Consider the following 13,516-nt stretch of genomic DNA (forward strand, 5'->3'; position numbering starts at 1 on the left):
ATGCGGGCCATGTACCAGGAGCCTGTACATTTCCCAGAGCAGGATTCAGCCCTAACTCCTCAAATGGCGAATGGCTTTGGAAGGGGAGACACCACACACAAAAAAACCCCAGCCAGGTCTGACCCACACTGCACGAGCCCAGGACAACGAAAGAACTGTACAGTTCCCCTCAATCTGCAGTCACCGCCCTGCTGGGAATAGGGCGTGTGATCCTCCAGGAACCCTCACTCGATGTTCTCCTTGTCTGGGCCTGAGGAGAGAGCCCTGGGAAGAGAGCCTGTCTGGGGAACAGAGGGACCCGAAAAAGTGCGGGGGAAGGCCCGTGAGGGCAGCAGGAAGAGTCAGCCCCAGCAGGGAGCGGTGCGCACACGGGGCCCAGAGGGAGCTGTGCCAAAACACAGAGGCGCCACGTTCATATTAACCAGTTAATTTATACCGAGGCTCTGTATAAAAATAAAAGGGTTCTAATAGGGTTAACAATATTAAATAAATATTTAATCGAAAGTCCTTGGCCTAGTTTAGAGCTCGTCCTTTGGGTTGATGTTCAGGTCGCTGGCTCCTAGATGCTCTTGGTCTAACGTCGCTATCACTTCGTCTGCCTGGATTCGCTCCTGCAGAGAAGAGGAGGAGGAATAAACAGCAGCAGCAGCAGTGTCGGTGGCTCCTCTCATCTCTGAGCTATTTCTCCATCAAGGAGGAAATTCATCCTGGCACAGAAGGTCAGTATAAGACCTAGGCACAACTCACCCGAGGACACGGTGCCGTCTAATGGATTGGGCACTAAGCTGGCACTTGGGAGAGCCATTCTCAGCTCTGCCATGACCTTGCTGTATGACCGTGGGGAGGTCACGTGACTGCTCCGTGCCTCAGTTCCCCCTCCCCACCCTTTGACTGTCTTGCCTATTTCAATTTTAAGCGCTCTGGGGCAGATCTCGTCCGATGCACGTACAGCACGTAGCACAACAGGGCCTGTAGTGCTACTGTAACACAAATAACGACAGCGCCGCCATGTCCATGCGTCCTAAACTAAAGCCCCACGGGATGGTCAGGCTGCGGTCGCCAGACCCCAGGAGCCCAGAAAGCAGCAGCGCCATCTAACAACTGGATTAGTAGACTCGGTGTCAGAGCTCCTGGGCTTTATTCTGTTTTGCCAACGACTTGCTTGTGTGCCCTGGGGGAGCCGCCTAACCCCCCCTACCAGAATTTTGCCATCAGTGAAAAGGGCCCCACCAGGCTGAAGTAACTAAAGATTGTTAAGGGCTTTGAGATCACTGGCTGAAAGCACCGTGCGCTCCTGGTCCTCCCCTTTGCTGCGGCTTTTCAATGGGATACTGGTCATTAACCGAATTGTCCACTAGGTGTCACTAATGCTCAGCATAAACATCGCTCCAAGGTTCTGTCTACACTGCAATTAAGAACCTGCGGCTCACCCCTGCCAGCCGACTTGGGCTTGAGCAAAGAGCTGGGTTAACTGCAGCATAGATGTTCGTGCTCAGGCTGGGGCCTAGGCGGAGGGCTCCCAGACCTTAGCCTGCAGGTGTCTGTTTGCAGTGTAGAGACACCCTCAGAGCCAGTCCCAGATTGCAGGCCCTGTTTCGAGATCTGGCCAAAACCGCAGCCCACGCAAGGGTCACACGGGAAACCCTCTGGGCATTTAGCTCAAATCCATTTGCTTTAGCATCCTGACCCATCTGTGCGCTCACTGGCGGGAGCCAGTCTTTGGAGGAGGAAAAAAGAAGTTACAGAAACAGGAGGTGAGAAGATGGCAGAACTGCAAGGTGAATTGGGGTCTAGAACAAACCAGGGACACTGGAATTATGTCTACACTGCAGCCTGGGGTGTGACCGGCAGCTTGTGCAGATGGACCTGGCTAGCTCACTACAAACAGCAGTACAAGCCCAGGACGTACTCGCACGTGAAGGCCACGCTGCGGGGCCCTCGTGGCCACGTACAGTGAGCTAGCTGGAGCACACGCCGCGCAGGTCTGCACGAGGCGCCATTCGCACCCCTGGCTGCAGTGTAGACAGCCCTTGGGAGGTAGGGCTGGTTAATCGCAGAGCCGTGAGCTTTCCCTCCGCCCCTGCACACGTCCCTCACGCGGGGAATGACCGATACGGCGTTGCTACAAGACACAAGGGCAGATTTTCAGAAGCGCTGGGGGAACAAGGAACTCCTTTCCCTGGGTCTCATGCAGCTCACTCTCTGAAGACCTTTGAAAATCCCCGCCCCGGTCTGGATGCCTGTCAGTGACAGAGGCAGCTCTGGAAGCTCAGGCTGATGTGGGTAGAGGCGGCCCAGCTTCAAGGCAATACACATTACGGGCTGAGGAAGGAGGTTGTAGCCCCTGGCCCACACCAGGGCACAACGGGCCAGGTGCACTATGGGTTTTCTGTGTGTTCCTCTGAAGCGCTTTGTCATGCTTGGGGCAGGACGGACCTGAGCACCACTGATCTGATCCAATACAACAAATCCTCTTCTAGGGTGACAGTCCCCTCTGGGGAGAGCCCAGCACTAGGGCTATGCACCAGGCCAGTCCCTTTCAAGGATTATTCCCAGGACTTGACTGGTGCATGTGTCATGGCTGCCATCTTGGCCCACCCCAGGGGGTGACTGGGTGGTGTTGGGAGCTTGGGAGATACCGGAGGTCAGCCTGGATTATCTGCTGGTCCCGTCTGCCCTTACACTCTACGACTTCCAGAACAAAGCGTGTGAGTCTCTGCAGCTTGAGCCAACGAGCCCAGCTCTGTGGGTGCGGCTGTAACAGACTCACCCCCTCAGACCAGGCACAGCAGGGGACATAGAAATCACACCAGCTAGTGGGTTACACAGAGACCTGGCACCCTCTAAGTGGAGGTTTCAGTATAACCACGTTCTGCCCAGCCCTCCCTCCCGCCCACCCCCCGCAGTGTCGTAATAGGCAGCTCCCAAACATGGCCGAATTTATTGACGGAAGCCCCTGTCCTGCCTCAGAGGGGCCCGTCCCCACCGTGCAGATGGGAACTGGGGCCCAGAGAAGTGAAGGTGTCACAGCTCAATCCAGATCTCCTGCCTCCCAGTCCAGGCCTGCTACAATGCAGTTATTGCATTCACTGGGGGCGGGGAGAAGGGTTCGTTTTGCTTGGGGGAGGCTGGTTGATCCCCAAAGTCCCTTTCCATCCCTAACCCTACGCTCTGTACAGCATGACAGCAGCATCCAAGGCCCTGAGGATGGGTTCCACCTAACTAGGGAAACATCCCTGGTTCCGAGGCAGACACAACACCGCTGCCTAGCCAGGCATCTTTGGGGCTAGGCAGAGGGGCCTCTCTGCTGCACATGACGGAGCTCCCTGGTTTTTCACTAGCTCCACCCTGTGCCATTCGTGACCGTCTCTGCTCCTGTCACAATGGAAGAACTCACCAGCTCTCTGTAGAGTGGGTCCAAAGTGAACCAGAGGGCCACAGCGCACCGCTGGCCTTTGGTGACCGCTTTGACCCCATGGGGGTTCTCCCCTCCGGATGAGAAGCTGATCATGCGCCCACACTTTGGCTTGATAGAGGCCTGTAAAAAAACCCAGGTAAAACATTGCAAACACAACCAGCATTTAGACTCATGGCAAAGAACCAGCCCACTGCAGATCTCTTGTGTTGCCCTGGATTCCCGTCAGTTCAGGCCCTTGACTTTAATGGATCTCTCTGGATAGCTCCAGGATACTCAAAAACTTAGTGCCAAGATAGGCATTTAGCTCCAGAAGAACGGCTCCATCCGGTTGCAGAGGATTAATCCAGAAAAGATGAGGCGGTGTGCAAAGTCTGTGCAAAATTCAATGCAACACACTCAGTCACTGCAAACCAGCTGTGCTCAAACTAGGTAATAATTAGATGTCCCTTCAGTGAGATCCAGTTGACCTTCACACTCAGAAATGTATGCCTTATTTCCTTGTATGCAGTCAAACAGTGAGGGTAACTGCTCCAATGGTTAATTTACCAAGGGTAGTGGTGGATTTTCCATCACTGACCATTTTTAATCAAGATGGGATGTTTTTCTAAAAGATCTGCTCTGGGAGTTATTTCGGGGCAGTTCTCTGGTCTGTGCTATACATGGGTCAGACAAGATGATCACAAAGGTTCCTTCTGGCCTTGGAAACCAGGAACGTCTGAAACACGAGTAATGTTCCTCTTCCCCCTCTTCTGAAGACGTATGTAATTTCCGATGGGGCCAGATGATATTCAGAGATGGCTGAAGCTGGCTTTGGGATAACTTGTGTCTTGTGGATAGCTATATAAACAACATATAAAGCAAACCTGACCCTGATGCTGCTGCAATCTAGCCTGGCTGAATTCACATTCAATCACTGCAACGGCTCTGCAAGGGGGACAGGCAAGCCCCCAGGAAGCATGGCCCTGCATGATGTCCTGCAGCGGGTGTGGTGACTTTAAACTGCCTGCTTCAGCCTGGTCCACATGGCTCAATGCGGGAGCAGTTCTAAAGTCAGCAAAAAGACCAGCTGGGATAATAAAACCAACCCCTGCCCCCCGCTTCCTGCAGAGTCACTCCTAACATAGGGTAATCTTCAGTGCTGGAATACAAAAGACTCCTGAATTTCAGGACAATTGGCCCAGCCCTGGTCAATCAATCTGATTTCCCTTGCAGCCTGCGTGGCTGTGGAGCTCCTGCAGTATCCAGGCTGAACTGACACACCGTAGGGGTGACTAGCACTTCTGAAAACACAGACATTTCTCTAAAGGCCTGGCATTGGACTCCTCATTCCGAAAGTGCCTTTCAAACAGAGAACTGGGTAGTTGATATTTCATACACAAGAACGGCCAGACTGGGTCAGACCAAGGGTCCATCTAGCCCAGTATCTTCCGACAGTGGCCAATGCCAGGTGCCCCAGAGGGAATGAACAGAACAGGTAATCCTCAAGTGATCCATCCCCTGTCGCCCATTCCCAGCTTCTGGCAAACAGAGGCTAGGGACACCATCTCTGCCCATCCTGGCTAATAGCCATCGATGGACCTGTCCTCCATGAATTTACAGGCAGTCCTCGACTTTATGACGTTCGACTTACAACAAATGGCACTTACGATGTTTCTGAATTGACACTCTGATTTGACTTACAACAATTGGTTTCAACTTTACGACATTTGTCCCCGCACTGGAGTGGACTGCGGTTCCGAGTTACAACATTTCAACGTACGACGCAATTTTCAGGAACCAATTGTGTCGTAAGTCTGAAGACTGCCTGAATCTAGTTCTTTTTTGAACCATGTTATAGTCTTGGCCTTCACAACGTCCTCTGGCAAGGAGTTCCACAGGTGGACTGTGCGTTGTGTGAAAAAATTACCGGGTACTTCCTTTTGTTTGTTTTAAACCTGCTGCCTATTAATTTCATTTGGTGGCCCCGAGTTCTTGTGTTATGAGGAGTAAATAACACTTCCTTATTTACTTTCTCCATTCCACTAGTCATGATTTTATAGACCTCTATCATATCACCACTTAGTCGTCTCTTTTCCAAGCTGAAAAGTCCCAGTCTTATTAATCTCTCCTCATACGGAAGCCGTTCCATACCCCTAATAATTTTTGTTGCCCTTTTCTGAACATTTTCCAATTCCAATACATCTTTTTTGAGATGGGGTGACCATATCTGCATGTGGGCGTACCATGGATTTATATAAAGGCAACATGATATTTTCTAATTATCTATCCCTTTCTTAATGATTCCCAACATTCTGTTTGCTTTTTCACTGCCGCTGTCAAAACATCCATTGAGTGGATGTTTTCAGAGAACTACCCACAATGACTCCAAGATCTCGCTCTTGAGTGGTAACACCTAATTTAGACCCCACCATTTTATATGTATAGTTGGGATCATGTTTTTCAATGTGCATTACTTTGCATTTATCAGCACTAAATTGAATTCAAAGGACTCTCAGCAAGCATATGTTCTGTCTTTAAATGAAGGTGGCTGGAGACAAGCACGGGGACACAGTCTAACCCCACACTGTGACTGGCTTATTTCTTTAACAGGATATCACTTGGATCATTCTAGGTGTGTGAACAGGAGTGTCGTATGTAAGACATCGAAGGTAACTGTCCTGCTCTACTCGGCACCGATGAGGCCTCTGCTGGAGTACTGTGCCCAATTCGAGGTGCCATGTTCGAGGGAAGATGTGGACAGACTGGAGAGCAGCCAGAGGAGAGCAACAAAAATGATCCAAGGTTTAGAAAACCTGAACTATGAGGAAAGTTAAAAAAAAACGGGGCATGTTTAGTGTGGAGAAGAGCAGACCGAGAGGGGACCTGATAACAGACTTCAGATACGTGAGGGGCTGTTATAAAAAGAACAGGGATCAAGTGTTCTCTATGTCCACTGAAGACAGGATCAGAAGCAATGGGCTTAATGTGCAGCAAAGGAGATGTAGGTTAGACATTAGGAAGAACTTTATAATAACTCTCAGTGGAGATAAGCTCTGGAACAGGCTTCCCAGGGAGGTTGTGGAATCCCCATCCCTGGAGGTTTTTAAGAACAGGGTGGGCAGGGATGGTCTAGGTTTTCTTGGTTCTCCCTCAGTGCAGTGGGCTGGATTTGATGACCTTACTTTTCTATGATACAGTGCTGTAGAAGCCATGTTGGTCTCGGGATATTAGAGAGACAAGGTGGGGGAAGTCATATCTTTTATTGGACCAACTTCTGCTGGCGAGAGAGGCAAAGTTTTGTACCTCACCCAATTTGTCTCTCTTGCTTTAAATTTGACCACTAGGGGGTGCAGAAGCTCAGTCAATTGGGCAACCACATGGAGTAGGATCCTCGGCCAGCCTGTCAGGTTTTTTTTTTAAATAAACTTTGTGTCAGTCTAAACCTTTTACTTAATGGATCAGAGAGTCCAAAAATCCACCCTCTGCAGAAGTCAGGAATCCTGAGTGATTGTAGGCGCACAGGATGCCAGCAGCAAGGTTATGACACGGCTTTAGTAGGGAAAGTAACAAATACTTTCCTAATGGATTGTATTTTCTAAATGGACAACCAATCTAATTCTCAGTTACTGAGGGACACTCCCCTCTCATTGATATATTTTGCTTTCCACAACCAAATCTCTGTACAAATTTTCATAAGTGATGTATCTGAGTATTCGAATTCTAATATCTAAACTGTATTGTTAAATCTATTCACCTAAAGGTGGGTTACAGCTGATTACGCACTCTATGTATCATATGACTGTTAAAAACTAGCTTTGCATTTGTGGGCAATCTAAGCACTATACCCAGATGTACACTCTTTTCCCAACCTATGTATTATATAATTTTTTTTAAACATTAGCTTTAATAAAAATTTTAAATTTGCTTCCACTTGTATCTCCCATGACTAAGGTGACCCAATGTCCCAATTTTATAGGGATAGTCCTGATTTTTGGGTCTTTTTCTTAAATAGGCTCCTATTACCCATACCCACTCCCAATTTTTCACACTTGCTGTCTGGTCACCCTAGCCATGGCAGAGGAACAGAAATTGCTTGTTACCGTAATTCGGTAGCAGTAAAAACCCTCCAGCCGGTTAAGGCTGTCCTCATTGGCCGTTGTAGACAGGAGGCGGCCGTGAGCCACACTGAAGACCTTACACTCTGGGTCGCCTTGTTCTGCACCATTAGGATGGTGAATGGGTCTTTTCAGATTACACCTAGAATGGATTCTAGGCTAAGGATGTGACTGTTTTATGGAGGGGCCCACCGGGCTGAGGTCATAGCTGAAGTCATCTGAAAAGCCCTGGCTATGCACGGCACCAGCTGTGGCCCTTTATTGGATCCCAGGGTGTGTTACCCCTTTCACTCCTGAGGGCCCAATCCTGCTGCCACTGAAATCACTGGGTGTTTTTCCATTGCCTCCAAGGAGAGCAGGGTCAGTTTCATTCAGCACCACCGGCGTGTCTCTTTCCTGCACTCCGCCTTGTCTCTCTGGGTGGCTCAGCTTGGAAGGGAAGTTAACAAGCATCTTCCCGAGTGGCTCGACCAATCCCTGCTCGGCTGACGCACGCAAGCAGAGAGTGGAAGAGCTATGTGAACACCTCCCAGTGAACGGAGTTAGCAGCTTGACATTTGTGCTGCCACATGAAGAGGTTCCCTCTAGACCATCACAGGGTGGCCAAAGAAGGAGGCTGTTTGTCACGACACCTGGGTTCTCTTTTTAGCCTTGATGCTAACCAGGTGCAGAGCCGTGGGCAAGCTGCATCACCTCTCTGTGCCTCGGTTTCTCCATCTGTAAACTGGGGTAATCACACTCGCAATCCTTCTCACCAAGGCATGAGACTTATCTAACGTTTCTCAAGTGCTTCGAGCTCTTCTGATGGAAAGCACTGCGGAATAGCAGCGGCATCATCAGACCATGCATTTCGTATAAGGCCTCTGCCATAAAACGTTGTCCGATGGGAAAAAGCAGCAGAGCAGCTCTGTTTACTGCTCTGCTCAGCGTTAAGTGTAGGGAACAAGAACTCTAAGGTCCTGATCCCACAAAAGGGTATTCAGATGTCGAACTCCCATCGAACTCCTAAATACTTCTGAGGAGTTGGACCAAAGTCCCGTGTACCATGGGCAGTTCATAATGCTGGACACTTGCGAGACAAGATATGTGGGACCAGCCTCCGGTTCAGGAACTCCATGGGGCCTCCTGTAGCTCAGTGGTTTGACAAGTGGCCTGCTAAACCCAGGGATGTGAGTTCAATCCTTGAGGGGGCCATTTAGAAAACTGGAGTAAAAAAACCTAAACAAGCAACTGTCTGGGGATTTGTCCTGCTTTGAGCAGGGAGTTGGACTAGATACCTCCTGAGGTCCCTTCCAACCCTGATATTCTATGAGTCTATGATAACAAAACCTGGCACTCTGGAGGAATGGACTAGGAAGGAAAACAACATAGATCTCCTCAGCCAACTCACTGACATCAGCCAAGGCAGTTTACTTACAGTAACAGTTTTGGCATCCATCTCCGTGAATATAAACTCCCCGCCTTCGAAATCCGTGTTCATGTACAGAAGGGCACTGGGGGAAGAATGATGAGATCCCGGTGAGGCTGGCTGGCCGGCCGGCCCGGGGGGGCTCACAGCAGACATTACTAAACACAGGATTTGCCACAGCAGATCAGGCCCGTGGGCCAGTGGGAAGAAGAATGCTCACCACTCTCCCAGGGCCCACTCCGCCTGCTGGGAAAGTCAGGGGACGTCAATGCGAGGTGGCTGGGCCCACAGTATTTCAGGGGTTCGAGTCCCACCTGTCCTGTGGGTGCCAGCAGGGGCAGGTATGTGTGGGATGGAGATGGGGTGAGGGTGGGTAATCTCCCCTCTGGGTTGTATTTAAGCCCAGCAGGGACGCACCTCCGTCCTTCCTGGCAGGGGTGTGCTGACCATCTCCCCAGACTGGCCAGCCTTGTGAGGTGGCCGCCCTGTCAGGTGAAACAGCCTAGAACACCATCAGGCTGCCGCCGCCAACCACTGCCTGGACCTCGGCCCCAGTTCCTCCTAGAACCACGACCGTACCACGAATCCAGAGCCTGCCTCCTCAGCCCATCGCTGGCTGGGATCTCCCTGCTCCAGGGCAGCCTAACGTTACCAGGCATCGGAGCCAAAGCGGGCTCTTGTGGTCACGCCCCACCGACCTGGTGCTCAGTGAGGAACATGCCCCGTCTGTTTCACCTGGCACCTGCATCTGGCACATGGCATCTCAGCCCCGCGTTCCTACCTGTAATCCCGGAAGGTGTAGGCCGGGGGCTCCTTCCAGCACTCGCTGGCCTCGGGATCCAGCAGGCAGTTGTCGGCATGGATGGGATGGCTCAGGTCGTTCCTTTTCTCCTGCTGGCCTAGGCAGAACCATGAGGGGGGAGAGGAAGAGGTGAAATGGGCGTGACAGGGTCTCGGGGCGCAGCTCCCCACAGAGGCCTTTGCACTGGGGAGGGCTCTCGCCACCAGCAAAAATGCGAAGACCGCGGGCGAAGAGGGGGAATCTGGGGAACTCGGAGACAAAGAACTGGCACCTGCCTTGCGCCCACTGCAGCAAGGCAGGAAACACCGCGGGCCAGATGGAACAGACACGCCAATCTGGGGTGATGGAGAGCAAAGTGGGGGCTTTCCATCACCCCAGGGGAAGGAGAAAGGGAAGGAGGAGAGGCAGAAGAGGAGAGATGAAGTGCGAAAGAACGAACAAACTCATGCCCCCGGCGGGTGGCTTCCTCCAGGCAGAACGTGGGGGAGGCATCTCCGAGGCAGGAGACAGTACAAACAGCGCTGTTGTTTCTTTAGCACTGAGCCACAAGGCCGGCCCCTGCCCCCCTTACCAGGCAGGGCGGTGCGGCACACCATGTGCGTGTAGGAGAAGTAGAGGGTGGAGTTGAGCCGGAAGTAGGACTCCACGATCCTGCGGGCCTTCTCGCTGACGTCGTAGAACAGGCGGGCGCTCTTGAGCGGGACGCGCCCCTCGTAGCCAAACTGCAGGACAACCACACACCAGAGTGAGCACCGGCCGCCCAGAGGGCGGCAGAGCAACCCCCGAGCCCTGGGGGCCGGAGAGAGGGGCAAACCGCACCTTGAGAGCTTTGAGGACGGTGGCCCCTTCAAACTTCTCGTTGGGGGTGTGGGGTGAGCTTTTCCCGCGATAGCCATCTCCAGCCAGCATGATCCCCTGGAAGAAATGACATAAGCAGAGGTCAGAGGGCAGGGACATCGGTTGTCCTGAGCAGAAACCCCCAAATCAGGTTTATCCGGCTCTCCCCACCCAAAATAGCTAACCCTCACCGATAAGAAATTCTGACGGAATTAGGTGAGTTCCCTTCTGCTTTGGTCACCGTCAATGGCAATGGCTAAGGGCCGACTGCAACACCGTTACTGGTTGAGATGACAATTGAGCCGCCATGGCTCTGTGACAACCCAGAGAGATTCAGGAGTGCAGGGCTTTGTGTTTAGCTCAGCTACTACTTTGCTTTTGGGCAAGCCGCTCCACCACAGTGCCTCGGTTTCCCCCTCTCTAAAACAGGGGTAATGAACCTTATCTCCTCTGCAAAGGCCTTGGAGAGCTAGGAGTTGAAAGCACTATGTAAAAGCTGGGTAGTATTGTTCGAGAACACAGCTCAAATTTTGCTGAAGAAGAAAAATGGAAAATTATTCTCGAAACTTATGAACTGTCCTTAAATGTTATCCAGTTTTTTTAAAATGAAAATATCTACTGCGGGATTCAAGGCTCCCTGCCAAAGTCTTGTTGAACCCAACAGCCCTGTGTGCAGAGAGAAACAGGGAGAAAATGACAGAGAGCTAGCAAAAATGGCCCACTGCTATTGCTGTCCCCTCTGAGTGAAATGCAAAAAGTAAACAAACTGCACCCCTCAGGGACAAGTGAATGAGATGATTCAACTCCCTTCAGGGGCTACCTGGAACAGAGGCAAAGGGATTATTTAGGGGTGGGCTATTCCCTAACCAGGTCTTCTCATGTAACTGGCAAACACAATGGGCCAGATCCTCAGCTGGTGTCCATCGGCGCTGGAGCATGGGCCGGCAGTGGGGCTGGAGAGGACTGCTTGAGATGCTCCCCCAGTGCATGGATCACACTGTTCTGTAGCAGAAGCCAAGCTCTGACCCTGGATACACACACGCAACTCCCAGAGACCTCGCTAGCGGTCACGTGCATGTGGGAGGCTGGAATTTGGAGACACGTTCTTTGCGTTTGCTGGGGCCTTGTGCAGTTAGGCAAAACCAGACAATTACACTCTCTCCACATGGCTCCCCACCCCAGACCCTCTGCCCACGTGGCTCCCCTGCAACCAGTAACCCGCCATCCCCGCCCCTCCACCCACCAGCCCCACCCCACCGCCCGGCATCTCAGATACTCACATTGGCCACTCTGCGCAGCTCCTGGCACTCCTCCTCCGAGATGACGTTATCCAGTAGCACTCGCTGCGTGCCGTTCAGCTGCTGGGAGTTATAGATGAACTGCACGTCGCTGTAGAGCAGAGAACCCCCTAAGGGAAAGACAGATACAAAACAACCTTGAACGTGACACCTCTTCACTGGCTTGTCAGTCACACGGAGGCACCCGGCCAGCTGAGGTCACCCTGGCTTCACAGCCGTGTAGCAGAGAGCAGGCTCTGGCCTGGTGTCAATAACAAAGACACAGAGGTGAAATCCACTCACTGCGAGAGTGCCAGAGATTCCCACTTTCTCATCAGGCTCTTTGGCAACGCACGGGCCAGACTCTAAAACGCTGCATGGAGACGCAGCGGGGCCCGGACACCAGCTAACTGGCTTTTTTGCACAGCAGCCAATAGAACCAATTCCTAGTTTAAGTCGACCCTACATTTCCACTGCATTCGTTCTGTACGAGCCTTTTCGTATTTGGCTCAAGGCACCGGCTGCTGGAATAGTCATCAGCATGTTTTGGTCTCCTTTTCACTCTGTGGCTGCTGGGAGCGAGCGGCATTACGCCTGCCTGATGCTGCAGACAGGAGCTCTCGTTGAAGGCTAATCTGCGGTCACGGAGCAGATCTGCCCCCCACCCCCACCCCCACCCCACGCAGGGCTCCTGGGAGACCAGGAAGCTGTGGAAGTGGCAGCTCTGTGCTTCTGGCAGTAGCCTCACCCCTCCAGTGTCCCCCCGCCAGTTTGCTGAATCCTTCTCTCGTCTCTCGTTTTCTACGTTCTAAGCTCCTTGGCGCAGAGACCGTCTCAGGATGCGCGTGCAGCAGCTCGCGTGACAGGGCCTGGCTTCCCAAACGGGGCCTCCTCCAGGGGCTAGCCCATCGCAAATCATTCCTCGTCCTAAGGTCCCATTCCTGGAGGGGTCATTCCTAAAGGCCCTGGGAAGGGCTGGAGGCAGACAGGTGACTGCTGCGATCACAGGCAGCTCGAACACCAATGTTCAGCCCCCTCCGCCCCTGCCTACAGCAGCCAATTTGGCCCGGCCGCCCTTCCGTCGTGCCAGAGAGGCGGCTGGGCCAAACTGCAGGGAGCAGCATTGCAACCTGGCACGCAGGGTCACAATGCCACTCAAATTGTCCTGACAGAGGACCCATATCTGCTGCCTAGTTTATCTGCTGCTAGCAGAGCCCCTGGCTAGGATTCACTCTATGAAGGCAGGCCTGCACCTCCCTCTCCCATTATGCTCTGGGGCAGACCCCATTTTCCAGGCCTGCAAGCTCGTAAGGGCACTAAAATTATTTTAGGCCAGCAAAACTTCATCCCGGTGTCCTGGCGCTGCAGCCGTACGCAAGCCTGCTGCGACTCAGCAGGATGCCACTGTGCTGCGGTATACTTTGACTACAGGAGAGCTGTCAAACACCAGCTGAAGAGACACTGCATGTTTTACTGGGCAAGGGGATGCACACAGCGGGTTCCTGTGGTGTTCCCTGGAGCCAAGACCCTTTTTTTGTGGAAGCATTTTACATAATCAGTTCATATCTGTTCACAATGGGGAATATCTTGGGTTGGCTTTGAGCTCCTCAATGTACTGTCCTGATAGCATGGAGATACTGCAGTCTTCACTTGGCACCAGCCTGCCTTGGGCCAGCGTTC

At 52.3% G+C, this 13,516-nt stretch overlaps 1 protein-coding gene across 5 annotated transcripts in view; it reads right to left on the reverse strand.

Annotated features, from left to right (window-relative positions):
- Positions 1–473: 473 nt before the first annotated feature.
- The window catches only part of P3H2 (prolyl 3-hydroxylase 2), a 150,111-nt gene continuing 137,068 nt past the window's right edge, over positions 474–13,516 (reverse strand). For all 5 annotated transcript variants that reach the window (XM_045031164.1, XM_045031162.1, XM_045031166.1 and 2 more), the window contains exons 9-15: positions 11,840–11,967; positions 10,542–10,637; positions 10,294–10,444; positions 9,702–9,819; positions 8,930–9,005; positions 3,398–3,538; positions 474–611 (exon numbers count right to left, since the gene is read on the reverse strand). In XM_045031164.1, coding sequence (XP_044887099.1) covers positions 519–611; positions 3,398–3,538; positions 8,930–9,005; positions 9,702–9,819; positions 10,294–10,444; positions 10,542–10,637; positions 11,840–11,967 — 803 coding nt within the window. In that variant the 3' untranslated portion in view covers positions 474–518. The remainder of the gene's footprint in view (positions 612–3,397; positions 3,539–8,929; positions 9,006–9,701; positions 9,820–10,293; positions 10,445–10,541; positions 10,638–11,839; positions 11,968–13,516) is intronic.

The sequence above is a fragment of the Mauremys mutica genome, chromosome 9 (assembly GCF_020497125.1).
Source record: "Mauremys mutica isolate MM-2020 ecotype Southern chromosome 9, ASM2049712v1, whole genome shotgun sequence".
NCBI classification, from domain to species: Eukaryota; Metazoa; Chordata; order Testudines; family Geoemydidae; genus Mauremys; species Mauremys mutica.